The sequence below is a fragment of the Agaricus bisporus genome (genome assembly GCF_000300575.1).
Source record: "Agaricus bisporus var. bisporus H97 unplaced genomic scaffold AGABI2scaffold_1, whole genome shotgun sequence".
NCBI lineage: Eukaryota > Fungi > Basidiomycota > Agaricomycetes > Agaricales > Agaricaceae > Agaricus > Agaricus bisporus.
The window spans coordinates 2,203,928-2,229,434 of record NW_006267344.1 but is presented as its reverse complement, the minus strand read 5'-3'; the positions used below and the strand labels follow the sequence as shown (position 1 = coordinate 2,229,434).

Sequence of the window (25,507 nt, the reverse complement as noted above, 5' to 3'; positions counted from 1 at the left end):
CAGCCTGAAATGCCCAGATATCTTAAAAGGATCTTATTATGCAAATCCCCGGGTCGATGAGCCAAATGTGTCTCAAAAGGAGCGAGACGAGTATCCTGAATATTTTTGGGGGAACATCTGTCAGTATATCTCCATCAAATATCGATAATTTACCAAAATGAAATCTTGGCATTAGGGCCTGACAAGGACGAGAAAGGAGTTGAAGGCTTCAAAAATGCGTTCACAGATCTGGGACGGTTCGTCAATGACGCTTTCGAATATGAAAAAGTTCTTTTTTTGATAGCGAGTCCTGCAGTTTTGTCTTCAACGTCGGCTGTCAACTGGCGACTGCATGTCAACCATTCGGTACGTGATATCAAGTTCATTGCTTGGTGGATATATCTAACCGATTGTAGCCCTTCCTCACTTGTCTGATTCTTCAGTATCTCTGTCTCAGCTCATCAAGGATTCTCAGACAACGAAAGCTCGCCTCTTACACTATTTTCCTCCCGATGCGGAAATGCTTGCAGAAAAAGGAACAGAAGATGATTGGTGTGGCTTCCATCTCGACCATTCCCTTCTGACTGGATTGTGTTCTGTAAGTGTTTACTACAATCTAAATTACAGACTCATATCACTCATGCATTATAAGGCCATGTTCTTACGTGCTGAGGCGAATGGACCCCCGGCAGTCGTCTCGTCCCCGTCCCCCTCTTCCGGGCTCTACATTCGTTCCAGGGGCGGCGATCTTACCAAAGTTTCCATCCCCGTTGATTGCCTCGCCTTTCAAATAGGCGAGGCACTTCAGCTAGCCACGGGTGGAACATTGCGGGCAACGCCACACTGTGTTCGGGTTGGAAGTAACAGCCCAGATGCTATCAATATCTCTCGTGAAACATTTGCTCTTTTCATGGGGCCTAATCCTGATCAACTTCTGACGCCCACCAAGACTTATGGTCAGTTTAGCAAGGAAGTATTTGATGAGCATTATGGTAGTACAAATGTAATGTAAGAACGGTCGTATGGATTCCCTATACGGTGTCAATATCAATTATCTAAAGCATAGATGATATCTACGGGAGCAAGAAAAAACAACGGGAGCAAGAATGGCATGTAATTTAGGTATCAGTACAATGTCCCACTCACGGCGTGGGGAATTAGACAACGTGCGCAGGTCAAAGATCAGGCAAAACGGAAAGCATAGCGGCAGCGATGCTTGTCCGTTTCATTGGGCTATGTCTTAACCCTTTCCCCTCATTACTCGGGGAGCTTTCAGGAGAATTTCTCTCTCCCTCTTGGCCTTCCTGGTCGGAAATAACGCTCCAATCTTCACTGGGTGCAGCCCTCAAAGAAGCAGTCGAACTATGTCCTGAGGTGGTACTTGGCGAGCGAGTGTGCCCTGGCGAAGGATCGGTGTTACGTATGGTGGAATGTTCGGTATCGTCTTCCTCGGTATCTTCAACGACGGGACGTTTTATCAACGACCGAGCATACTCGAGGTCTCTATAGATAGACTCTATGGCAGTAGCTACTCCATTCTCCTGTATAGGCATTAGTACAAAGTGAATGACTAGAATGAAGAGTATAACATACCGATCGAATTTGTTCGCCAATAACTCGTGCTCGTTCTACTTGTTTAGGATCGGTGGTTGCTGAGGTTAATGCCTCAGCTAGAGAGGCAACGGTGAGCTTCCTGACACCGGAACCAACTCCGAGAGCTTCCACTCTATCCGCCCAAAAGAATTGATCGCCAAAGAATGGCCTTATGATAGTCGGAATTCCAGCTGAAGATTTTAGTCAATAATTCCAAAATAGAACATAGATGATTGAAACCAAAGTACCTCGTAGACTAGCTCCAGTCGTACCGGCACCTCCGTGATGACAAGCCGCATCTATGCGCCCAAACAGCCAATCGTGGGGTATGGATTGAATCGGATATATCTGTGATGGTAGGGGTTCCTCTATTTCATTCGTATCGCTATTTTTGACGTGTAGCCGGTCCGACCATCCTTTAGAAAGAATAGCATATACTCCACTCTGAACAACAGCATCAATGACAGTCTTGGTCATGGTCTTGGGGTCGGAAACGACGATGCTACCGAACCCGATGTAAACTACTTTCTTTCCATTTTGATGTGCAGTGTCGATAAATTGTATGAGATCCTCAGGTGGCGTCCACTTCTTAGCGCTGACATCCGCATCGTTAAGGAACCAATAACCTCGAAGATATGTCAGCATAGGTGCAAGGGAAGTCCGCCAAGAGAACAATACCTGTTACACGTATCCACTCTGGCCAGTCAAGAGGAGGAGGAACAATGCTGGGACTAAAATTATATAAAAATGGAATCTTGTGAGCTTCCATTTTATCGAGACTTGTGGGAGAAAGATTGAGGATATTCCGCCGCCATCTGTTAATTTGACCAGAGATCGCACGCCAGAATACTTGATCGAACATAACACAAGACTAGGAGACAATTCAGTTATGGACAAGCTCAGCCAAGGAGATCATTACCATATAATTATAATTTCCACCCATCTGGATCAAGTCAGTGCCGATTTAGTTACATGTTTCATAGAAACACACCTTGCGCTCAGGAACGGCGAATGCGTGTGGATAGGCCCTATACAGGTAAAGCTAAGTAAGATACTGAGGGGAAAATAAATTGATAAACATACCGAGTCCGAGTCCAAGTCATCGTGAAAGCACGGAAATAAGGGATGGCGAGGGCTTCCGCAATATGATATCCGCCCATAGCACTTGGACTCTCGACCAAAACATCTGTTCCTTGGCAAGCCTCCCATGAAGTCTTGAGTAGATCGTCCAACCAGCCCCTGAACTGTACCACAGCATTATTAGCGGAAGTATCGTAAAGAACGAGAGTGCAAACCTTCTGCAAACCTTCTCTGAGGAAGGCAACGGTGAACGTACCGTTCTCTACACATATCCGCATCAACTCCGCAGGATCTCCGCCAACATAACCAAATTCGATCCCATGCTAGTGATCACGACGTAAGTACTTCCTGGGGAAGAGGGGGCGGAAGTGTTACCGATTCTATCCATTCCTTGAATTCCCCATGCGTTGCGATCCGACATTTATGTCCGTCGGCCATTAATCCCTTTGCTAGTGCAATATACGGTTGTACATCACCCCTGGATCCAATCGTCAAAAATGTGAAACACAGCGGCTGACTCGGCTTGAAAGTCAAGAATGTTGAGGACGCTGAAGTGAACATAACAGCAGGTAGTGAATCTGTCATGTTTTCTGGACTATGTGCTGCAAGTTCCACGCTTGATGCCGTCGAGTCCTTCCTCTCCAACTCTTCCAAGATTAACGCTTGACGCTCACCCGCCGAATTGACAGGATCGCCCGCTGAAATTCTTTTACGTACATCTTCCATTTGACGTTCGAGGAGCAGAATGAACGAATCTCGCTTTTCCTCAGTACCAAATTCGAAAAAGAGCTCTTCGTGCCCTCTAACAATCACGACGAGACCGTGTTGATTGAAACGCGTAGCCCGACTTTTCTGAACAGCCAAGATATCACGGATCGGTATAGCCATCTATGGAATAGAGAATTAGAGTCATTGGTTTCGTCTAAAAAATTCAACACACTCTTGTCTTTGCTATAATCTGACCACTCGATTTAAAGCAGAAATAATTAGTCGAGATAAACAGTCTGCCAAATACTGGTAGAAGTCTGAAAATATAACCAGGGAAGTCTGCAGTATGGCTTGAGCGTGTAGACAGATGTGAATCGAAAAGTAGGACGTACATCCGAGCAGTGTCTCTTTCTCGTCGTAAGCGAATGCGGTTCGAAACTTCTCAGCAACATCTGAATCGATTGGAATTTGCGGAGTCTCCAATATACTGAAAGCCATATCTCCCCAACCTCCCTTGCTAGTTGGAACTGGTGGCATGACCGTTGGCGAAGAACAGACTTCCTTCACTCCAGCACTCGCAGATAAACTTTGCGCTTGTGGACCAAGACTGAACATTCTCCGTGTCTTCAGCCATGCTGGCACGCCGACGGCCCACGAATTACTGCGGAACGAAGGAAAGTCAGGACAAGAGGATTGAGGGGGAATAGATGGTGGGTACGTGTGATCAAGCGATTGCGTCTGTGGATTAGGCGCATCTTCAACCGTTTCTTGAGTTGGTGAAGGCAGCATAGTTGGAATGTCCGCAGATTTCGGTGACTCGGTGATTGGTATGAAACTGTTCGCTCGGGGCGTGATATGTGTAAAATCCTCCGCTTTAATTGATGGTTCCGGATTGGAAGTCGCTCCACTGGATCTGGCAAGGGATATCGTATCTGAGATGGGCCGAAGGATAGAGCTTAAGCGGAAACTCGAAAATGAAGATCTAGTAGTTCCAACTTCTGATGTGGTATTGGAACGTTCTACAGTAATTGAAGACCTCGCAGCGGTTGTATCAAGCAGAGTCGGAGTAAGTTCCCCTTCAGGAACGTCGCGCACATTGCGAACCGCATCGCGAATTCGCTCAATAGCTGCGGATAGATTATGAAAATAGGCAAAGAAATAGGAATCGATCAGATAATTTCCCTCCTTGTCGAATACCTTTACTTCTATAGTCTCACTGAAATCCATGGCAGATGATTTATCGACTTCTAGAATAGCGGAGTATGGGATGGCAATCTAATCTTCGGTGAATAGCGGACCTGGTACGCGATACGACCTGACTCACTTTCACGGTATCGCCCATATTCTGTGCTTTAAAAATGACCTTTCGAATCGCCTTGACCCATTCATCCCTGCTCGGAATGGAATCCGCCGTCAACAATACAGTCTTCTGACTTGTTCGCAAACGAAACGCCTTCTCTCCAACCGGCTCACAAGATATAGCATATCGAAGATCGATAATGCCACGGGGAAAATAGGGGTCCTATTTCGGATGAGATGACGAACAGGGAACTGAATTCTTCATTTACCGACGAAGTTTGGTACCATGAAAGAACATCGTTCTTCAAGATGAACCAATGCTTGAGAGATCGCTTGGTCCGTTGCGTTCGTTTGTTGAGTGAACCCGACTTGAGTACTTGATCCTGAAGGGAAAAGGTCAAGGTTGGTTAGCAGGGGCTGTGGCGACTAACCTCTCGTGATGGCATATGAGCAAAAAAGCACAGATAGCTATTAGTCAGATATATATACCCTTGCAACACTGAAGCATCTTAGCTCTGCGCGACGTGACCAATCGGAGCACTCACAGACAGATCGCAAGAGGCAACAAGGCATCTCTGAAGGATATCAGAAAGTGATGATATCAGGAAAAGTGGATACTCACCCGCCAACACCTCCTGGATTCCCTCAAGCTCGAATACATCCCGGAGTTTCTCTGCCAGACGTGTCCTTCGATGCGAACGAATGGTAGACATTGTCTCTCTCCGAGTGTTCGTGAACAGCGACATGGATGCATTCATACCGTGGTTTCCCGGGAGAGGCAGTGATTGAGATTGTATCAGCGCCGGTCGCTCTTCGAACGTCTTTGGTTCCTCAAAATCATGTTCCACTTCTTCGTCCGAAAGATAATTTTCGGTTTCTTCGGCAACAGTTTCTGCAAGAGGACTCTTCCCTGGCAAGTCCCTCTTTCGCGAGCGAGCAAGAGGTCTATGGATAGCATGTATTGACGACGCAAGCTGATCCACTAAAGAATGATTTGAACGATATTCCATTGTAGTGAGTGGTACTAACCTCTGCCGTTATCTTCGATTTCATCCTCACTCTCGGATACAACAGCATCTTGCTCATGGCTGGAACCCTCCTCCTCGTTATCTGGGTCTGTCCAAGGTAGTGCCTGTAGAGCTTGGATGAAAGTTTGGGTGCCCATACGCATCTAGAAAAGGAGGTTACATGGGATATGGAATGAGTCTGCTGCGGAAATCAGAAAACTCACCGATCCTTCGCCGCAATAAGTGTCTAGAGTAGGTCGAACAGGGGGCGAGGGGGGGCAAACGAAGGGGCAGTCATCATGCTGTGTTACCGTGGTTTCTGAGGCGGTCGCTCGGACTGAGAGCAGGTCGGACGAATCGGGCACTGAGGAAGGAGAGACTGCTGCAAGATGAAGAGTTAGACAAATGAGTTTGGTGGGGATTGGTAGAGGACGGACTGTTATCGCGTTCTGGGCTCTGTGGCTTGGACCTCCTGCTCAGACTGAAGATGCGGCGACGGGGTAAGGGGACCGACGGAGACTGGGAGGGGAGCTTTGCGGCGACGCTCTTGCTGAGTTTGTCGACGGTCTTCTCTACGGCAAAAGACAGACGCTTTGTGCGGCCAGAGAGGGAGCGGGCGAGGGGGCTGTCAGTGGGACAGTGCTGGGACATGGAGAGCTCAGAGCCAGAGCTGGTCTTGCCTGCGCTTATAATGAGCGGCTTAGTCAGCACACAACCACGTTTTGCCGCACTGATTTGACGGACTCTTGCCGTCTTCTTTACTGACCCGCCAGATACCCCTCGATGCGCGGCGAACTCTGCGTCGGCGTTGGCTCGCTCCTTTCGTACGTCTGTGCCCTCTCTCGCCCCTCTCGCTTTTGTTCACCCCTCCGCCCAGTCTTGTGTCTGTTCTTCTCATGATTTTCGTCCATGTGCGGCCCACGATCTCTTTTCAGCGCCGTCGCTCAATCCACCCCTTCTCAGGTCGGTCAAATTAATACCTCAAATGTCCCCCGTAACGTCTACATGGTATGTCCCCATTTCCGTCTCCGCGCATCGGCTTGTTCATCCGTCCTAGGCCAAAGTGAACGTCTCGGCGTACGGGTATGTCTTCGCGCATGTCATTTACAGCCCTGTCTTACATAGGGTGTTGTCCAGCGATGCCCTGAGTTTTGCCATTGCGCCAGATCCAGTTTTCGGCCTCTATACCGATAACGCGTCCGCACCTCTGCAGGCTGCCGCGGGCCTGCGCCAAATCTACAAATTTGGCATCTATTCCCATTGTGCATACCTCAATGATACCGCAGGCCGATGCGGAAACCAAACCATAGGCGATCAGTTCAAACCATACGAAGCCATTACGAACGACATGAGCGCAAACTGGTCCATATTCACTCAATCATTCATACCCGACTCTACTTTTCGGGATTCCAAGTTTCTGGGGCACAACTCCAAGGCGGCTTACTGGATGCTTCTCCTTGGGCTGTTGTGTGCTGCCGCTGCATTCATCACGTACGTCGCTTGAATTTGATCCTCGATTTTTTTTATTTATAGGCAGTACAGCGGTGTCGCTAAACACAATATGACATTCCTCGTTTCGACTCTCTTCGCGATAGCGGGAAGCCTATTGTTGTTGATTGGCGCTAGTATTTGGACTGTTATCATCCAGAGGGCTGCAAACATCAATGACCTCCCCGTGCATTCGCACTCGGGGGACCAGTCCGTACCACTTGGCATCGTTGTATCTCTTGGCCCGGGCTTACTCTTGACGTGGGCTGCGTTTGCTTGCCTCGTGGCGTCCGTGATTCCATACATGATTAGGTGCGTCATGCATGCTGTTAACCATCCATGGCCCCACTGAGTCCCCCGCAGCTGCTGCACGTTTCGCTGATGACAAACGCCTCCACGGCTGGACCTGGAGGACGATGATGTTATTGTTTAGAGCTAATATTTGTGTACATATATTACTTGGACTGTGAGAAAAAAATGCGTTGTTATTTGCGAAGTGATGGGCGCGCTGTGCCATCTCCTGTTTTCAACTTACGACTTGCACCGCCCATCCTCTCGTTTTTCTCCTTCTCCTTCCACATGCCCCCCCTTCGAGCTGCCCGCCTTCTGACTGCCCTCGCCCTCTTCTCGTGTGGCGCACAGGCCATATCACAGGTCACTCGCAATGGTCGATACCTTTACAATGCAGACGGTAGTCGGTTCTATATAAAGGGAATAGCCTACCAACCCCAAGGCATGCTTCCATGTTCTTTCTCCAAACTACTTCTCATCTCCCTTGTCAGGCTTTGTCATTGCCAGCGATGATAATGCCTTTGGAGAGCCTACGGGCTTTGAAGACCCTCTCGCCCAACCCGATGATTGCAAACGTGATATCCCCTTCCTCCAAGAGCTCTCTGTCAACGTCATTCGTGCTTACAGCGTCAATTCGTCCCTCAATCACGATGAGTGCATGTCCGCTCTCAGTAACGCAGGAATTTATACCATGTAAGTCATGAACGGGTGCAATGAGTCTTTAGCCGCTGACAGCGACCAGTATTGATCTTTCTCTCCCAATGAACGGGTCCGTTGATCGGTCGGCCCCCTCGTGGTCAGGCAATCTTCTTGATCAATACCTTGAAACCATTGACGTATTTTCTAAATACGACAACGTGCTCGCCTACAACGTCGGTAATGAAGCCATTACTTCTAATACCACTTCGGTTGCCCCTTTCATCAAGGCTGCTGCTCGCGATGTCAAGGCTTATCTAAATTCAAAAAGTTCATCCAGTCTCGTCGCTTATGCTCAGATTGACGGCGCGGAGAATTTCAGAGAGAACGTGGCCGACTACTTGTCTTGTGATCCTACCGGTCAAAACTCCCCGTCGACCGCTATCGACCTTTTCGGGCTGAACAACTAGTAAGCACATTTTCCAACTCTTTATCTTGACTCAGGCTGATATCGTACAGCGAGTGGTGTGGTGATTCAACTTTCGAGGGTTCTTATGCTGGTCTCACTAGTCAGTTTGCTGACTATAACGTCGTCGCCTACTTCAGCGAATGTGGATGCGTCTCTCAGCCTCCACGTCTTTGGACGGAAATGGATGCAATCTTCAGTTCACAAATGTCTGACGTTTGGAGTGGATCCATTGCGTTTTCCTATTTCCCGGCTGAAAGCGTTGACGGCCAGTATGGTATGGTCACCATCTCCTCTGATGGGTCGACTGTCCAGACTAGCGAAGATTTTGATCGACTGAAGCAACATTACACTGCCGTCTCTCCACCCAACAGCCCTTCGAAAGACTCTGCTGGTGCTAGTAGCTATCCTTCCTGCCCATCAAGTAGTGATACCTTTGCCGCTTCCACCACTCTCCCGCCCACTCCAGACTTTGCCGCCTGTAGTTGCCTCGAGAATGCCTTGAGTTGTCAGTTTAGACCTGCGACATCCAATTACAGTGCCATCGTTGGTGAACTACTCGATGAAAGTTGCAGTCTACTTGGTCAGAGCGGTGGAAACTGTGACGAGCTCGGCGCCAACGGGCAGACTGGCACATATGGAAGAGTCTCTTCATGTGATCCTAGTAAGTTTCCCCATACATTGAGACGGTTTCATGTAGAACTGATTTATTACTTTTAGCTATCAAGTTGTCGTATGCTATGACTAGTTACTACGAGCTCAACAACCGCGACGCACAGGCTTGTAGTTTCGCTGGTAATGGTACTGTGAACTCTGGATCGCCAGCCTCGAGTGCTAGCGCTGCCGCGTCCTCTTGTATTACAAATGCGGCCGCTGTCTTCACTCCTACTCTCCCCGCAGGGGGAAGCAATCCCGGTGGTTCTTCCGGAAATGGAAATGGAAATGGAAATGGAAATGGTGGTGGTAGTTCAGGCAACGGCGACGACACGGAGCCTAACAGCGCCTTGGTTGACGCCAAGCCACTCCTTGGAGTTGCCGCTATGATCATCACAAGTGTTGTTGGTGGTATCCTGACTGTTGTTTGATCGAACGTTGTATCCGGACAATACCTTTCTTTTAATGTAGTACTTGCTTTTCTAAGTAATGCATGAGCTGTCGGACTTTGAATTTCTTGAGGCGTGGGTGGGAGGTGACTCCTCCTTGAAACCTTTCCATGGCAGCTGCCATACCTGCTAAGGACCTGAGGATGCAGACTCCCAGCTGGTCTGCTTCAGATGAACAGCCTCTCCCTACCGGTCCTCCTCGGGCTGCTTCGTCAAATGCTCCCCCTATGTCTAGCGACGAACACAGTTCTGCCCAGGAGCCTGAAAACCCGGACTACAATCGTGGTTCCAGTGCTGGCGACATCAAAATGTCTGGCAATCAAAGTGATACTTTCCAAGATGTCGCCCACAAGCAAGCCAAGGTGCCTAGCTTTTCTCTAAGTATATCTCCGTCCTCTTGTGCGCACCGCCCTTCTTTCTTCATTCGGCTATCTATAAGTCTCTTCGACGACTCTGCGCTCAATTGTTTCATCTGCTTGATTCCTGCGGGACGTTGTATCTTAGCTTCGGCTTGGGGCTGGCTCTCAGCATGGTTCATTGTCTTCTATGTTTTCATATAATCTCCTTCCCAATCTCTGTGACTTTGGAACTTGGTGTTTACGCTTCTGTGCTCGCAGCCGAATAAGGTCTACATTGGTGGCCTGCCTGAACATACTCGAGAAGCTGACTTGCAGAATTGCTTCGGCAAGATCGGAACTATCAATAATATAGAGCTAAAGTATGTATTCCCCCCCTTTTTTTTTGGTTGTCTAAGGGGTTTCTCATTTCGGTTAAAGGGTTGGCTATGGTTTCGTGGTATGTGTCATGCCATTTTTTCTCTTTCAAAAGTCCGTTAAGTCGTTCGTATGTGTAGGAATTTGATAGCCGCGAAGCCGCTGAAGAGAGTGTTGCCAAATATAATGAAGGTCACTTCATGGGCAATAAAATCAAAGTCGAGATTTCCCATGGAGGGGGCCGTGCAGCCAAATTTTCAGGTGAATCTGGTGCATGTTTCAGATGCGGCCAAATGGGGCACTGGGCAAGGTGAGTAAAGGACCTCTCAAAATAATGTCTTTGCTCACGAATCATTTCAGAGAGTGCCCAAGTAATAATGGACAGTAAGTATTGGTGAAATTTCCATCTTCTTCCCTAATTTGACCATTCTAGGCCATATCAAAGGCGTCCTCCGCCGCAGGACTTACCTCCGCCCGACCGCTTCCAAAGGAATTATCCTTCGAGGGGACCTCCGCCCAGGGACGATTTCAATCAATCTCGCTATCCTCTTCCTCCACCCTCCAGAGATCCTCGTTATGATTACTCACCTTCTTTCAGAAGGCCTCCGTCACCCAGAGATTATAGGGACTATCCGCCACCTCGTCGTGATTATGATGACTACAGACGCGGGCCACCGCCTCAAGATAGGGATAGATATCCTCCGCCCGATTACCAAAATCGATATGCTCCTCCACCTGAGCCCGTTTACCGCGGCTATGGCGGGTCTCCTTTGCCCCCTCCTCCAATTGCCTATGATCGGCCTGACAGACGAAATGGTGATCGCTATGGAAACTATCCTCCACCTCCTCCCAGGGCTCGAACTCCTCTTCGCGGGCGAGATGAATTCGATAGGCTGCCATCGAGGCAAGTTACCAACTGTGTGGTTTACTATAGAAGCTGAACTTGGCTGCTATAGGGAATATACGGATTATCGGGGCAGGCCGCCGTCTCCACATCGCTACCCTGATTTCAATAGACATGCAGAGCCCCCAGCGAGATTCAGGTAAAATTTTGTCTTGTAATGTGGATCTGTAAGTTTTAATGTAGATCCACTCCAAGGCGTCGCTCTGAGAGTCCTTCTCGCCCTCCTTACGAGTATCCTCCCGACGGGTATGGTAATGGTCCAGGCACTGGCCCCAATCTTGGTCCTCTTGCTTTGCCTCCCCCTCGTGGAAATCCTCGCGATTATCCTCCTTCACGCAATGATCGGGATCTTCCGGAGCCTGTTGGTGGCTATCGACGCCCTTGAGGTAGAAAAAAATGCTGTCTCTGTTGGCGACACTTGGCATTATCTTGATCGTACATCTATTTATCTGCTCTGTTGGCTGGTCCGGGAATTGTTCGGCCGTACACGACTGCAGCATTCAATCTCGATCATCCTTTGGCTACTTTATGGGACCTGTAATCTTGTTTTTCATACTGTTTGTTCATCCTATTAACTAGATATGGGAATAACTACTAGCTGCTACCATTATGATTGAAGACTATGTTTAGCATTGGCCATCTCATATAGATGTTGTTTATCTCCTGATTCTTCGACGAGTGAATGCAAAAAGCCATTTTTGTTTTTGAGAAGATTAGCCGGACTGTCATATTCGACCTAGAATTGTGTTGAGCGTTTTATCAAAATGAATTCTATAAGTGTCTTGCTTACAATTCGGCCAGCATCCAGAACCATCTTGATTCAAGGTTTAGAACAATGTTCTAACAAAAAAAAAAAATTAAGCGACTTACTACTTTATCCCCGTCCATGATAGTTTGCAAGCGGTGTGCAATCGTTATGACTGTAGTATCATGCCCAAGTTCATGCCGAAGAGACGATTGAATGGCATTATCAGTTTTGTGATCTGTTCACAGGTTAGCTAATAAGAATCCCTAAACTGTAGCAAAACTTACCAATCGCAGAAGTGGCTGCAGAATAATAGAAGTACAAATTTGACTTAGCCGAACGCCAACAAAGCAGTTGCAAAGGTACGTACCCTCATCCAAAATCAACAATTTACTTCCACGTACAATGGCTCGAGCCAAAGCCAGAATTTGACGCTGACCAACGGATAAATTACCTCCGCCACTCGAGACCTGAGTATCAAGTGTAATCTTGTTGTCATCCATCTCGCTTTGAAGTTCTGAAAGACCGGCAGCGCGAAGTGCATCGTTTAATGCGGCATCATCATATTGATCGAAAGGATCCAAGTTGTGTCTCAATGAACCGCTGAGGAGTTCAGGCTAGGGCGAAATTGGCTCAGTTGTCAAAAGCAACGGTGATTAGACATACAATTTGGGGAATAATTGTTACTGTGGAACGAAGTGAATCGAGGTTGATGTCGGAAGTCTTGACCCCGTCGTAGAGAACATCGCCTTCAGTGGGAATACATCTCAAAAGAGCAAGCGTGAGTGAGCTCTAGAAACGGGATGAGCGATTCACAGTCAATCAGAATTTTAGGTGACTTCACTCGCCTTTCCCGAACCCGTTCGACCGACTGAGGTTATGATTAAAGGTCAAGGATAGCAAAGATATAGCGTGTTTTGACTTACCAATACCCACACGCTCTCCCGATTTAACTTCGAATGAAATGTCATGAAGTACCTTAGGCCCATCCTGCGAATATTTTGCTGACAGATTTTCTACAACAAGCGAACCGCTTGCTGGCCAGTATGCGGGTGGCACACCGCGGGCGGTTGGCTTAGATTCCTGCTCGATGGTAAGATATGCCTGAATTCGCTCGAGACTGCAAAGTTGTCAGAGATTATCTTTGACGACACCAATTGGAAAATGCACCTGTTTCCTGAAGAGAATTTGAGATCATGATAAGTGAGCTGAGTAGCGACATCACTAACCTTGGACTTCGAAGTCGTTGAGCAAACGAATCCACCAGAGAATCATGCCACTAAATCCAACTACTCAAATGTTAATTCTGCAACTCTTCCACCCGTTTTTCCGACTTACCAGCCATATTGAGGGAGAAACCGATATTCGCGGTGGTCTGGTCCTGGAAGTAGACCAAATGGACACCGAGCCCCGCCGCGAAGAGTCCACTGATTATGTCAATCCTGATGCATACCCACCGGTTAAGATTGTACATGACCCGAGATGCTCTTGTGTATCGGTTAATGCGATCCATAGACATATTTACGAAGGCTTCTTGGGCTCCGTAAGCACGGATGGACGCTGAACAATGATATTAGATTTGGAATGCGATTCATGACCCGTACTACGTACTAAGCCCGGAAATTGCAGCACCGAAGCTGTGACGAGAGTCAGCAAAGTAAAGTAGAGCAAGTGGGATTTCGACTAACTGTCCAACCACAGGGGCTTTAGCATTTGACATCTCTCTTTTCACTGACAATTGTGCCGCCATATAGATCCGACCAACCCAGCCACCAAAAAGACCGACAAAAAATCCGGGTATAAGGAACATTGGTGTCATGAACACAACCGCTCCAAGTCTCGTCAACATCGCCATAGTTATCTCCGTCAGATTTCTCAGACCATCCTTGAGCGGGCCATCCACTAGAAGGAGCGTCGGAGATTTTCAGCACAAAAATTGTGTCAGGGCTTACGAGCTCTAATGTCCTGAGTGCACCTGGTAATGATACGAGAAGCAGGAGTGGTATCTAGCCACCTTTTCATAGATTTCAGCCGCCGACACTAGCACTTTGGTGAAGAATCGCACCTAAGGGTAGTTCCGAGCACCGACTCTACGAGTTTGCTGTGAAGGTGTCGAGAAGCGCGTATTACGCCAAAGATAAAAACCACAAATGCAACCATATATAGGATCACAGAGAGTCCCATTAAAGCCACTGTTTAGAATTGAATATCAGTAACAGGCCGCAATGAGGGTCCGAAAGGATGTCACCATAGGTGCCTAGGTAACTACGAGATGTTAGCATCAGCATAAAAGAAATAGATGAAATCTACTCACTAAAAGATGGAAACCTCAGAGGCCGGACGTCGCTCATACTGAGAAGCCCAATAGCCAAGAAACCATGTTTGGAAAGCGCTTATGAATTCCACAACCAATAACCCTCCAAGAAAGGCAACAAAGAATAACGCAGGATGATTGCCTCCCAATCCGATAAAGAACAGTTTGACTAAGAAAATGAGCGCCGAAAACACGACTTCAGAAGAGTCAAACATACCAGACTCCCAACTGATGTGTCCCTCCTCCATTTCCTCAGCTGCTATAAGCTTGCCGCCCGATTTTGGAAGAGCGGGTTCGTCCGCCTTGTCTAACACTTCTTCGGCCATCTCAATTTCTTCTTCATTCCGCTGCAACTCTTCTGATACGGATTTGTCGATTCCCACAACCTCAAGTATGGTGCCTTGAGCAACGACACTTCCATCTGTTCCGATTGACACCGCAAAATCAGCCAAAGAGCGAATCATGGCGATATTATGTGTCTACAATGGGCGTGAGGGCAGTGATTTTGACTAAAATAGAATGACATACCACAAGAATAATAGTTCTTCCTTTCACAAGGTCACCGGAAAAACACTTATCAACGACCCATTTGGCAGTGTGCACACTAAGAGATTGGATTCAATGTGAAGCGAAGGCTGAAAAATGGAACAGACGACCTACTCAAGCGCTGCAAGGACATCATCAAGGAGGATGATTTGGGCGGGAGAGTAGATGGCACGAGCAAGGGTGATACGAGCTTTTTGTCCACCGCTCACTGTCAGACCCTTCTCACCAACTTCGGTTTCATCTCCGGCTTCAAAAAGCTCCAGATCGCGTTCCAAGCCACATTGGTAAAGGACTTTCTGGTAGCGCTCTTTTTCATATGGAGAACCAAATAAGATGTTCTCCTGATAAATGCCGAGGATAAGTAGAGAAGGAGCGGCAGCAAATGAGAAACAAACCTTGATTGTCTCATTCAGAACCCATGACTCTTGTGCAGCATAAGCAACTCCATTTTGTCGAGGTAAATTAAACCAGGAGCTTGGTCCATTCGGGAGATAATGCATTTCGCCGAGTAAAGCCATGAGGACAGATGTCTTCCCAGAGCCAGTGGGACCGACAATGACATTGAAGCCTTTCGGCTTGAACAAAAGCTCATGCTCAATTCTAAGTTGATATCTGCGTTTGGAAGGTGTCAACGACCCATCACTTTCTGCCGACCATGCAAAAGAGGCATCATTGAAGCCAATCCGTTCATCTCCTGCTCGGGGTTGATCACCGAACAGAGTGCGATCCTTGCCAGCAAAAGCATCCAATAACTCCGTCTAGGAACAATAATTAATCCCGACCATATCTGGCATGCGTCTGCAGACCCACATTTTTCAAAAAATCATTGACACGATCGAGGGAGACCTTTCCCGAAACTAGAGCGTTGACCATGTAAAACCCTATAAAAAGTTGATCTCGGAAAAGGTCAAACACCGTCATTGAACTGAATACGATGGACGGTTTGAGCTCTTGCTTCATGAAAACCGTCTGATTCTTCGGTCACGATACAATATCCAAATGCAAGAAAAAGATGTACGTACACTAGATTCAAGGCATTGAGTGGTGCATATTTCAAGAAAGCTGAACTCACTAGGTTAAGTATGTTGACACCATGACGAGTACAGGAATAATGTAGCTTTGGAAAATCAGATGTCATTCAAGGGTTCACGGAACAAAAACACGTACTTCAGATTGCCGTTTACTAAATCAAGTAACTCCCTTTTCCAAAGCCACACTAGCTCGTCTTCACGTTTTTCAGAGATCCTGTCTTGCATTTTTGATTCCCAACCAAAGAGCTTAATCATCCGAAGTATATTCATAGCTAATATTCCCAAATCAAAGTCATATCTGGCACGAGGTGTTGGGAAACTCACCCTCAGTCACGGTTTGTACGCGAGCATCAGTTTTTTTCAATCTACCTTCTTGTACAACCTGAATTCTCTTCGCCACATAACCCGGAAAGGGAAAAAGCAAGATCATGACAGCTAAACCGACAAAGGCACTACAAGGCAGCTCCAAGTCAGGCCAACTCAACTTGTAGCATGAATCTATAGCGTACCTCCAGCCGAGAATCCAATAAAGGAAAGCGATACACGCTACGATTTGCAACGGTACGAAAACAAGAACGAACATGAGATCACGAGCTTCGATAATATTTCCTAAATCGGTCGTAACAAGGTTATTGATACGTCCAACAAGGTTACTTGCACTGGAAGATCCTGTTGGTGAACCACTTTTCTTCAAAGCTTCCTTGTTTCTTGTAGTGCTTTTGGGTGAGGTGGATTTGATACTTGGCGATTTTACTAGTAGAGATCCCTCGGAGACCGACGCAGGGACATTGCTGACCAAAGTGGTGTCTTGTGAGTTCCCTTCCTCTTCTACTGTGCTTGTCATTGATGACGCCGTGTTCTCACAGGAACGCTCCATTTGCGAAGTGGGAAGTTCTGTCGAAGAACCCTCTCTCTCGACTTTTTCGGTCTCAGCTTTCATGCGAATACGTAGGGAATGTTCAAATACGAGCTGAGTGATGATAGCCTCACAGCGCACCAAAGTTCGGGTCTAAGACCATGACGTTTTAATAACCTCGATCTCAATCATGACCAATGCACGCACCCCGAAAAAAATATAACGTTGGTACAAAATCGAAGTGACAAGCGGGCCCATAAAAAGGCAGACAATCCAGACCCAGGGCCGGACAGTTGTGACCTTATCACCTTCCAGATAGCTATGTTTGGTTGGAAAAGAACATAGCAAAAATTCATAAAAATCTTACCTGAGCAAACGGTTTATCGCAAAGGGAGAGATAAATGTAGTCAGACCCAGAAGGCCAACCAGAATACCCATTAGAGTGTATTCAAAGCGGAACACTCTCAGAAAGCCCCAGCCAATGTGACTTTCTTTCGCCTTCGCAAATACATCGAGGTACTAAAGGAAAATGTTAGCGACTGAAGGCTTACAAATGATTAGTGTTACCTTGAAGCTCTTCAATTTGAGGTTATGAGCGTAGTCATAGTCTGCGAGAACCGGTAGTTGGTCACGTGCAAGGTAGGGAACGCGACACGCTAGGAATACGATCGGGTCAAGGAAAGAATATGTGATCATTGAGAGAGGGGATGCTGTTTGCTCGGGATTGGGCTCCATCGGATTCTAGAGGAATAGTTAGTAAGATAGATCATTCACCGTTCAAGACTTACATTGGAATCAAAGGGCGTGTATAGCCTCGGTGTGATTAGAGGCATCAAAATACCAACGGCAAAAAGGACGGTAATCTTGATCCATAGTAAAGTACCTTCGGCAATGTCGAGAGGTTGTTCGTTTAAGGTTGTTAAAGGATATAGATCGCGGTAAACAAAAACAAAAAAAGTTAGTAGATAAACAAGATTGACGTGCCACCGCGCGACTAAGGACCATCTTTTGGATGCGAAAATCGCCAGGAGAGATAAGACTGTCGTGTAAAGCTGCACTCTGTTAGCCTGGGGCTCCGGGACCGAAAAGAACACGCACATAAACAGCACCAAAAGATAGATCAATCAGATGTTTCCTTTGGACAGAATTGTGAGAGTTGTCCGACCAATCGCCATTCTGATTGAGCGGTAAATTTTCGGATGCGCGTTGGTTTGGAGCAACAATCAAGGTGAGGGTCAGCAGGACAAGACCACCCAACACTCGGGTGACTCGACACCAGATTATGGTTGGCCCCCCACGCCTTTCGACGAAACGCCTAACTTTGGCACGAAGGTTATGACGGGATTCGCTGACTTGCTCGTTTTCGAAATGTGCTTCTCTGGCGTTCGGCCAAAAAAGGGTAACAATCCAGCTGGCGACACCTTGAAGGATAAGGATACTTAAAGATGCAATAGCAGCGACAAGAGGTATGGCAAGGGTGTCGAACAGAACCCTTTAAATTTACATATACAGAATTTGAGTAAGGTATGCAAACACTTGATATTATTGTTACCTTCCGATGGCTTCTTCAGTCGACACGACGTCTGGCCAAGTCCTGAAGGCCTCGTGGAGAGTATACGCAGCCTCTAGTGTGTAGGTAGACGGTGACACTACGAAGGACATCGGGAGATACGCGTCCAATACCAGGGAGAAAATAGTGGTCCGGTTCAACCTATATGGTGCCCTATTAATACTATCACACGGGCACGCAGGGCCGTAGACCCGCAAATAGTGCAGCTGTGAGAAATGCTGCGATTGAGTCACTATCTTGCTACTGAGTCATTGCTAAATTGGGAGCGAAGAAGAGCTGGACATGCGTTCCTTGACGACCGGAGGACGAGCACAAGTTATCTTGATAACGTGACTGAACATACGGGGACATTCTGGATGAACATCCACTCGAATCCCCTCCACCCACAATGGATCAACCACCTCCGGCTTCGGCGCGCACCTCTTTCTCCGACCCTCCCTCCGCTACACAAGGACTCATCCCTTTATTTGACATCCAACTACGCTTTCTTTCGGATTCCTACATCGGTTTCTTCCAAGAACGGTGCGCGTCATACTGTCCTCTGGCACTCTTCACTCATATTCTTTCAGCAAACGCATCGAAGAAGTATAGTGAGTAGGCACCCGCAAATTGGACTTGATGGATGTTTCAATCTGACCCTCCTATCAGCATAGATTCCCTCAAGAAATTGTATCGCAAGTCAAAGGCTCTCGACATCCATCTCGATGAAAGGAATGAGCCCAATACAACAAGGGGGGCATGGGCAGAAGTCAGAGACAACCTCGAAAGAGGTGGGTCGGTAGTACCCAAGAATTCATGATGCACTCAACTGTGAACGCAGAGGCCCAAGCTAGACAAGCTTTTTGTGCCACATTGACCACAGACATCCTCACTCCCTTAATCAATTTCAAGGTGTGGACTTCTCGGTATCGGGACAGAGAAATATCTTTATCGATCGAACCAGGAAACCCAAGAACGCACGCGTAAACGCGTCAAAGAGGATTTGAAGGATTCAACGAGCGCATATAATGAGTATGCAGAGACGATGTTGCCCAGGCTAAAATCGCGCTATGTAAAAAAGTTTAGTGAAGTGGAGGTGTGTCCCTCTCCCATCGCTCATCGTCCTGTACACATGGTCGCGACTGCAGGAACAAAAGAAGGTTTCTGCAGGGCCTGCGGTTTCTCTGCAACCTCCCCCGTCACTTCCAGAGCAACCTGGAAGCAACTTCAGATATAATCCCAACAACCCTGGACGTCCAACTGTCACCTCACCTCAACCTTTACGAGCTTTGGACCGTCGGCCGTCGTCCGGTAGCACTACCGCTCGCAATAGGTCACCCTCCTCTTCGACCCCATTCTCAGATCTGGCTCATCAAGGTGCGTTCTTTTCTTAGAAATGTTCGGTGGTGGACTCTAGCAGCGTTGCAGGTAAAAAGCAGTTCGGCCAATTGATTGGTCTGCTCGATAAAGGCAATGCTGTCAAAGACGGTATGGGAGGGCGTGAAAATCAAGCGCTGAAAGTCGTGAAGGCTAAACGTGAAGCAGACGAAGCGGGTATGTTTTAAGATTGTTTAAGAATCCAACATCACTCAGAAATCAAAAGACAAAGATTATCGGAAAGGAGTGCACTGGCTGGAAACTTTAAGGCTCCATCAAACCAGAATACTCCAAAGCGGCTACACCGTTCGTCCCGATTTTGCTTTGATGATCAACATGTCGCTGAGTCTGATGCAGAGCCTACGGATGTTTGCAGAAGAATCTGCTACACTAATTCAAAAAACGCTTGAAAAATATGCCGATAATATGATGTACGCATCATGTCCAAGATTTCGTTCGTTCCTCATTGTATGTGCAGCGCCACCAGCACCACTCAGACACAACTATCGAAGCATGCACGAGAAGCCGTCGAAAAAATCTCATCCAAGGCGGATGGGGAGAGGTTGGCAGCCCATGCGTCTCGTTCCCTTGCATGTGCCATTCCCGACCCCATCCTATATGAGCATGGTCAGGTGGGATCATGTAATGACCTCATTTTCGGACTCAGCTTGGGCGATTACGCGACCGCCAAAAATCTCGGTGAAGGTGAAATACCCAAGATCGTCAGGATCTGTATTGCAGAAATCGACAAGCGAGGATTAGACTCGGAAGGGATCTACAGGGTGGGTCTATCTATCTTTCACGTGTATCAAAGATTGCTAGGTTCGTTTTAATCGCTTTCTAGGCCCCAGGCCGGCATGCCGTCGTGCAAACAGTGAGTTGGGCTGAACGTTTTATGAGCCCTGGAAGACTAACCATACTGAATAGATGCAACACGAGATCGAGAAAGATGAAGCTTCCTTCGAATTCTCTTTCAAAGATGATATATTTGCGGTTGCTTCTCTCCTTAAGGTGCGCTATGTATTCACTCAACCGACGGATTCACCACTTATATTTTGCAGTTGTACCTACGGGAACTACCCGAACCTTTGTTCAGATTCAATCAACAAGATCGCATTCAACACTCGGACCATTTAGGTATTTTTGACAACTTTTCACTCGCTTAGGTGACAGTCTAATTGTTCCGCAGCCGAGCATCAAAACAACAACTTCATGCTCCTTCGCTCCAAGATGCGCCGCCTGCCATCCATTCATCAAGCAACCTTCAGGGCACTCGTCGAACATCTCATGCGGGTTGTTAGTTGCCGTGAGAAGAATAAGATGGATGCCAAAAATCTCGCGATTGTGTTCGGGGGTATGATCTTCGGAGATGACGAATTGCCTAAAGGAGGAGATCTCTTGGCCGTTCAGACGACCAAGGTGCGTACTTCCACTTTCTCACGCAGTCACCGATAGGACCCAGATTTCAAGGATTCCTTGTTCGAGGATCTGATCATGAATGCGCATGCCCTTTTCGAGGAACAGGGATATCAGCTTCCCCACTCGCCCCCTCATTCACCTCCTCTACCACCAACTCCGGCGGGCGAAGTCGCGCTTGAAGTTTCTTACGGGTCGAAGACAACCAAAATTGGCAGCGTACCTGTCAAGTCGCTAAATCGATCAACTCCAGGTTCTCCGCAAGATTTCACACCGAGGCTCCCATCCCGTCCCGCCACGAGTATCCACCCATCCGCGCGAGCCCTCCCTACCTCCCCTGTACGAGTGCGAGCGGAGATGTCTACGAATTCAACTGTTACTCAAGCCTCTTTATCAACCGCATCTCCGCCCTCGCCTGCATCTGAGGTGTCTAGTACGGATATAGCTTTCGGTTTTCACAGCCCAGAGGGTTCTAGCGACAATGATTCTCCTAGAGGCCGTTCATCAAATACTGTACCTGGACGGCGATCACCACTCGAGCACAAGAAGACGGATTTACCACCAACACCCCAGGAAACACCTGCCATGTCTCCTTTTTAGCCAGCCACGAGGGCTAACTATATATCACATGTATTTTTTTCTTTGGTCAGACATCTTGTATTTGATCCTCGCAATCAATGTTGTAATATTCTACATAAGACGAAGTAAAATAATTAGGGATTGAATCCAGGATTCGTCCGTTCGTGCCCAGATGTTGTATAGTCGATCAACGTCAAGCCTTCACCGCTGTGGCTTATTAAGAATTTCTTGCAGGCATCTCAGCAAAGCGTTTGTCCCTCCAACCACGATGCTGGAATCTCAGTGTTGTAGGAATCATAGTCGTCCTCAATTATGTTGTCATCACCGGTTGCACTGAGCTGCGTAAACACTTCTTCAGGCTGTTGCTTACGCTTGTCATTCCACCAGTCTTGCCAGTATTTATGCCACTCCCGCACACGAGGATTTGCAAATACTCTATTTAGAACATGAAATGAGTGCAACGTTGCGAATGAAATCGGAGAAACGTACTTGTCCGCCCGGAAATTCATCAACTGCAAACCTTCCATTGACGTGGCGCGAGATACCGCAACATATGCTGAAACGAATTGAATTGGATTAATGAGACGACCCATAAGAGTGCCGAAATGTGTTCCTACCCTGCCCATCAGCAAAAATATTGCTGAAATCGACTTTCACATAATCAAGTGTTTGGCCTTGAGCCTTATGTATTGTGATGGCCCATGAAAGTATTAAAGGTACTTGCGCTCGACGTGCCTCGATATTTCCCATGATCCCGACTTGGTCAAAGAACGTCGGAACACAGAGCATCTTGAGGTCATTTGCAAAATGTACTAATGGGTACTCATTCGTGGGGGGTAGAAAAACGTCTGCTGTGATGGGCATTAGCTGAGTGGGGCGCAGTGGAATAGTGGGATCATTCTGGTAAGAGGCCAGAATACGCTCTTCAATATATGTGCGATGCATGAATGGGCGCGGACGGGCTGGTGGTTTTTGCCAGTTGGCATCTTCGTCATAATCTAATCCATCTTCGGAGTCCAAGCCCTCGGAGACTTCGTCATCTTCGCTTTGTGGTTGGGAAATCAGAATGTCCCTTTTCCTCGCCTCACGGATCGTTATAAACTCGATGATCTTTCCCATGCTTCCGTTGACCAGAACATTTTGAATGACATTCTAGTTTATCTTTATGAACAGGATTCATTAAACCAGGTAAACGCAGACTTACTTGAATTAGCATGACTTGAGCCCCAACCTACACACACAACAAAAACATCAGTACTCCACTTGGTCAAATGCGTCAAATGAACAAACGACCTTTAATGTTAACTTGCTAGGAGCGAGCGTTACTGAATTGAGGACCTTTTGAGCGTCTGTTTTCCGCAGTGGTTCCCGAAATACATCCCACCCCGCACTATCCATTGACATAAAATATTTAGCGTCTCCTTGTAAACGTTCTAATTGATTCATATTGTGTTGTTCGACCTTTTTTTTGGAAGATAGCCTGAGAAAGGTAGGTCCATGAAATTATTCTGAATATGTACTGACACAACCTACAGCATTACAGGCTGAACATCGGCATTGCATATAAGAGGCCGCTCTAGACTTTGCAGAACAAGCTGGTGTTCTTTAGACAGAGAACCAACTCGCATAGCCGAGAGTAAAGAAATGAAGTCTGGATATTTTGCGTGAGTGAACAACAAAAAGAGGACTTGATTGAAAATACCATCGTCCTTCTGGCGAAAAACCCTTTCCAAGAAATACGGTTGGCGGATACAGGCTTTCCATGTTTTAGCTGAGAAAGCATAATCCGGAGGCCGCGAACTTCCTTTTTTGCTTACAGGAGGAAGCTGGAAAAAATCTCCAGCAAGCACAAGCTGACCGGCATGCAGCATTAACAACACCATAAGACATCGTTCAGACTTGAGAGAATAGTCACCTGTATTCCTCCAAACGGTCGAGAGTCATCGCGAATACACCGCGCGATGTACTCCTGAGTAGCAACATCAGAGTCATACAAAAATATGACGCATCGACATACCAGTTTGTCGAAAAGTTCTGCCTTCAACATGGAAACTTGATCACAACATAAGAATAATAGTCAAAGTAACAAAAGGCATGCTCACCCTCATCGATTACCCATACTTGCGTTTCTCTCCACCTACTTCTGTATTTGCGGGATCGATTGAGTTTCTTTACTAGGATCTCAGCGACCTCATTTCCATGCCCGATCCCACCATGAGAGTGCAGCGTTTTCCCGCTAATAGCCAGAGAAGCAACCCCCGTCGTAGCAGTAACAGCTATCGAGTCCAGTGGTTTTATCTTCCAAAGCTCTCGTATGATCGCTTTGAGAAGGACGGATTTGCCGGTACCTGGAATTGTTAGTAAGCTGATAATTATACGCCACATGCTTCTCTTGAGTCCAACCTGCGGGGCCCGTGAAAAAAACATTTTCCCCCTTCAAAACAGTTGCAAGTATTTCATTTTGCTCTTTTGAGAGCCTGACCTCTGGAGCTACTTGAACTGGAACTGCTTCAAGAGAAGCGGTTCCAGTAGGTGGTGGCACACATGTAGCTTCATCCTCCTCAATGTCTTGCATATTAAATGATGAATGACGAGCGAGTGCTGTTGTAGAAGCCGTAGACTTTCAAAATCGAACGCCACTGGCGTCAATAGGCCGGTCTTTGCTCCGAGTACACCTAACAGTTAACATACCTGAAGGGAATAAGGACCCTCCGAGCGAGATACTCGTTGGTTTGGTTCTCGAGGCATGGTAGCAACTGGCAACGGAAGGCTGAATCTAATGATGGCACCGTGGCAGCTGCATGTCGCGTCGATTCTCCAAGCTGATTAGTCGCGTCGCACGTGATCGCGTCCCCCTTCCAAGCCTTAGCCTCAAGTTCAACGTGCTGCGAGTGACATGAGCCGTCTGTCCCCGGTGGACAGTCTAGCGAGTCCTTTATCCCGTACTCCCGACATATCATTTCTCGCTTCAAACAATGCCAAAGGCAAAATATTATGCTGTCGCCGTTGGAAGAGGTGCTCCGACAATATTCGATAGTTGGGCAGAGGTATGTAGGCAATGTTTAAATTCTATCTTTGGTCTGATCGTTCTCAACAGTGTTCTGCAAGCGTCAGTCCCCTGAACCAACCAGTTTACTCCGCCATATCGTCCATCAACTTTTGACCTACAGGTCAACCGTTATTCCAATGCCCTGTACCACAGCTTCCGTACGCAGCAAGAGGCCGAAAGATGGCTCGCTTGTAAGCTGTACGAAGTACTTAGTAGTCACTCTGTTCACAAACCCCCCGCAGCAAAATCCGCTGCTACCACCGTCCATATGAGACCCCGGCATACGAGTGTCAAAAATGATAACACCAACACAGTAAAATGTCACCAACCCGAGCTCAAAGTCTTGCTCTCGCCGGAGCAACATCGAATTATTGCTCGAGTCAAAGAGGGGAAGAACGTTTTCTTTACAGGCTCCGCCGGTGCGTAGACTACGTCTAAGGCAACAACTAAGCTGATGATCAACAGGGACAGGAAAATCGGTTCTTTTGCGAGAAATAATAAAGCTGCGTCGTGAAACTTCTCCAGATGCCGTTGCTGTCACCGCCTCGACGGGAATAGCAGCCCTCAATATAGGCGGAGTGACTCTCCATTCATGGGCCGGGATCAAACTAGGGGACGAACCAATCGAACGGTTTGTTGGCAAAGTCCGAGGACAAACCATGTTTCATTCTTTGTGGATGCGTTGGCAAGAGGTGAAAACATTGATCATTGACGAAAGTAAGATCTTTGCAACTCAGTAAGGAATGGATTTTTCCAAACTGAAAATCGCAGTTTCCAT

The 25,507-nt window shown here is 47.3% G+C and overlaps 8 protein-coding genes across 8 annotated transcripts; 3 read left to right on the top strand and 5 right to left on the bottom strand.

Moving 5' to 3' along the window:
- Positions 1 to 68: 68 nt before the first annotated feature.
- On the bottom strand, positions 69 to 6,317 carry AGABI2DRAFT_182570 (hypothetical protein; the record flags this gene model as incomplete). Its single annotated transcript, XM_006454538.1, has 23 exons — positions 69 to 119; positions 176 to 236; positions 296 to 345; positions 396 to 577; positions 632 to 1,520; positions 1,573 to 1,763; positions 1,821 to 2,198; positions 2,251 to 2,443; positions 2,492 to 2,515; positions 2,564 to 2,600; positions 2,656 to 2,816; positions 2,868 to 2,975; positions 3,028 to 3,540; positions 3,593 to 3,699; positions 3,753 to 4,635; positions 4,685 to 4,882; positions 4,929 to 5,042; positions 5,091 to 5,158; positions 5,205 to 5,234; positions 5,282 to 5,641; positions 5,689 to 5,830; positions 5,891 to 6,048; positions 6,104 to 6,317. 19 exons carry the CDS (start codon positions 6,315 to 6,317, stop codon positions 1,155 to 1,157), a joined length of 4,245 nt encoding a protein of 1,414 aa, XP_006454601.1. The 3' UTR covers positions 69 to 119; positions 176 to 236; positions 296 to 345; positions 396 to 577; positions 632 to 1,154.
- Positions 6,318 to 6,433: 116 nt separating this feature from the next.
- On the top strand, positions 6,434 to 7,647 carry AGABI2DRAFT_189850 (hypothetical protein). The gene is made up of 7 exons (XM_006454537.1): positions 6,434 to 6,490; positions 6,544 to 6,577; positions 6,630 to 6,674; positions 6,724 to 6,749; positions 6,804 to 7,157; positions 7,209 to 7,466; positions 7,518 to 7,647. The coding sequence occupies exons 1-7, from the start codon at positions 6,450 to 6,452 to the stop codon at positions 7,534 to 7,536; spliced, it is 777 nt and encodes a 258-aa protein (XP_006454600.1). The 5' UTR covers positions 6,434 to 6,449; the 3' UTR covers positions 7,537 to 7,647.
- Positions 7,648 to 7,681: 34 nt separating this feature from the next.
- On the top strand, positions 7,682 to 9,716 carry AGABI2DRAFT_189849 (hypothetical protein). Its single transcript, XM_006454536.1, has 5 exons — positions 7,682 to 7,887; positions 7,937 to 8,138; positions 8,188 to 8,550; positions 8,601 to 9,211; positions 9,268 to 9,716. The coding sequence occupies exons 1-5, from the start codon at positions 7,734 to 7,736 to the stop codon at positions 9,630 to 9,632; spliced, it is 1,695 nt and encodes a 564-aa protein (XP_006454599.1). The 5' UTR covers positions 7,682 to 7,733; the 3' UTR covers positions 9,633 to 9,716.
- A 1,241-nt stretch (positions 9,717 to 10,957) lies between these two features.
- On the bottom strand, positions 10,958 to 11,263 carry AGABI2DRAFT_147953 (hypothetical protein; the record flags this gene model as incomplete). The annotated part of the gene is made up of 1 exon (XM_006454535.1): positions 10,958 to 11,263. One exon carries the CDS (start codon positions 11,261 to 11,263, stop codon positions 10,958 to 10,960), a length of 306 nt encoding a protein of 101 aa, XP_006454598.1.
- Positions 11,264 to 11,532: 269 nt separating this feature from the next.
- AGABI2DRAFT_182565 (hypothetical protein) lies at positions 11,533 to 18,425 on the bottom strand. Its single transcript, XM_006454534.1, has 30 exons — positions 18,312 to 18,425; positions 17,548 to 17,764; positions 17,327 to 17,500; positions 17,127 to 17,278; positions 16,967 to 17,078; positions 16,413 to 16,912; positions 16,228 to 16,355; positions 16,040 to 16,175; positions 15,965 to 15,989; positions 15,683 to 15,847; positions 15,268 to 15,630; positions 14,987 to 15,213; positions 14,855 to 14,930; positions 14,544 to 14,805; positions 14,327 to 14,495; positions 14,261 to 14,277; positions 14,078 to 14,204; positions 13,965 to 14,026; positions 13,701 to 13,914; positions 13,624 to 13,649; positions 13,351 to 13,572; positions 13,238 to 13,301; positions 12,939 to 13,135; positions 12,861 to 12,883; positions 12,679 to 12,804; positions 12,383 to 12,629; positions 12,300 to 12,314; positions 12,138 to 12,250; positions 12,058 to 12,081; positions 11,533 to 12,003 (listed from the first exon to the last, which is right to left on the bottom strand). Exons 1-30 carry the CDS (start codon positions 18,419 to 18,421, stop codon positions 11,875 to 11,877), a joined length of 4,422 nt encoding a protein of 1,473 aa, XP_006454597.1. The 5' UTR covers positions 18,422 to 18,425; the 3' UTR covers positions 11,533 to 11,874.
- Positions 18,426 to 18,634: 209 nt separating this feature from the next.
- AGABI2DRAFT_182564 (hypothetical protein) lies at positions 18,635 to 21,801 on the top strand. Its single transcript, XM_006454533.1, has 15 exons — positions 18,635 to 18,851; positions 18,899 to 18,919; positions 18,978 to 19,099; positions 19,150 to 19,220; positions 19,273 to 19,404; positions 19,457 to 19,685; positions 19,737 to 19,862; positions 19,912 to 19,991; positions 20,043 to 20,116; positions 20,164 to 20,467; positions 20,530 to 20,559; positions 20,613 to 20,696; positions 20,747 to 20,822; positions 20,875 to 21,104; positions 21,156 to 21,801. The coding sequence occupies exons 1-15, from the start codon at positions 18,718 to 18,720 to the stop codon at positions 21,699 to 21,701; spliced, it is 2,259 nt and encodes a 752-aa protein (XP_006454596.1). The 5' UTR covers positions 18,635 to 18,717; the 3' UTR covers positions 21,702 to 21,801.
- A 118-nt stretch (positions 21,802 to 21,919) lies between these two features.
- AGABI2DRAFT_147949 (hypothetical protein) lies at positions 21,920 to 22,207 on the bottom strand (the record flags this gene model as incomplete). Its single annotated transcript, XM_006454532.1, has 2 exons — positions 21,920 to 22,115; positions 22,170 to 22,207. 2 exons carry the CDS (start codon positions 22,205 to 22,207, stop codon positions 21,920 to 21,922), a joined length of 234 nt encoding a protein of 77 aa, XP_006454595.1.
- Positions 22,208 to 24,760: 2,553 nt separating this feature from the next.
- Positions 24,761 to 25,116, bottom strand: AGABI2DRAFT_189845 (hypothetical protein). The gene is made up of 2 exons (XM_006454531.1): positions 25,059 to 25,116; positions 24,761 to 24,983 (listed from the first exon to the last, which is right to left on the bottom strand). Exons 1-2 carry the CDS (start codon positions 25,091 to 25,093, stop codon positions 24,845 to 24,847), a joined length of 174 nt encoding a protein of 57 aa, XP_006454594.1. The 5' UTR covers positions 25,094 to 25,116; the 3' UTR covers positions 24,761 to 24,844.
- Between the last annotated feature and the right edge of the window lie 391 nt (positions 25,117 to 25,507).

What these genes read in the sequence shown, in the direction of transcription:
- AGABI2DRAFT_189850 (XM_006454537.1), top strand. Translation starts at nt 6,450, where the DNA reads ATGCGCGGCGAACTCTGCGTCGGCGTTGGCTCGCTCCTTTC. An exon ending in TTCTCATGATTTTCGTCCAT is followed by an intron (nt 6,578 to 6,629) that starts GTGCGGCCCACG and finishes ACCCCTTCTCAG; the next exon opens with GTCGGTCAAATTAATACCTC. An exon ending in TCCCCCGTAACGTCTACATG is followed by an intron (nt 6,675 to 6,723) that starts GTATGTCCCCAT and finishes CATCCGTCCTAG; the next exon opens with GCCAAAGTGAACGTCTCGGC.
- AGABI2DRAFT_189849 (XM_006454536.1), top strand. Translation starts at nt 7,734, where the DNA reads ATGCCCCCCCTTCGAGCTGCCCGCCTTCTGACTGCCCTCGCCCTCTTC. An exon ending in AACGCAGGAATTTATACCAT is followed by an intron (nt 8,139 to 8,187) that starts GTAAGTCATGAA and finishes GACAGCGACCAG; the next exon opens with TATTGATCTTTCTCTCCCAA. An exon ending in CTTTTCGGGCTGAACAACTA is followed by an intron (nt 8,551 to 8,600) that starts GTAAGCACATTT and finishes GATATCGTACAG; the next exon opens with CGAGTGGTGTGGTGATTCAA.
- AGABI2DRAFT_182565 (XM_006454534.1), bottom strand. Translation starts at nt 18,421, where the DNA reads ATGTCCTTCGTAGTGTCACCGTCTACCTACACACTAGAGGCTGCGTAT. An exon ending in GAAGAACTATTATTCTTGTG is followed by an intron (nt 14,806 to 14,854) that starts GTATGTCATTCT and finishes CGCCCATTGTAG; the next exon opens with ACACATAATATCGCCATGAT. An exon ending in CACTCAGGACATTAGAGCTC is followed by an intron (nt 13,915 to 13,964) that starts GTAAGCCCTGAC and finishes CGCTCCTTCTAG; the next exon opens with TGGATGGCCCGCTCAAGGAT.
- AGABI2DRAFT_182564 (XM_006454533.1), top strand. Translation starts at nt 18,718, where the DNA reads ATGGATCAACCACCTCCGGCTTCGGCGCGCACCTCTTTCTCCGACCCT. An exon ending in AAACGCATCGAAGAAGTATA is followed by an intron (nt 18,920 to 18,977) that starts GTGAGTAGGCAC and finishes CCCTCCTATCAG; the next exon opens with CATAGATTCCCTCAAGAAAT. An exon ending in ACGTGAAGCAGACGAAGCGG is followed by an intron (nt 19,863 to 19,911) that starts GTATGTTTTAAG and finishes AGAAATCAAAAG; the next exon opens with ACAAAGATTATCGGAAAGGA.
- AGABI2DRAFT_189845 (XM_006454531.1), bottom strand. Translation starts at nt 25,093, where the DNA reads ATGTTGCTCCGGCGAGAGCAAGACTTTGAGCTCGG. An exon ending in GAGCAAGACTTTGAGCTCGG is followed by an intron (nt 24,984 to 25,058) that starts GTTGGTGACATT and finishes GGACGGTGGTAG; the next exon opens with CAGCGGATTTTGCTGCGGGG.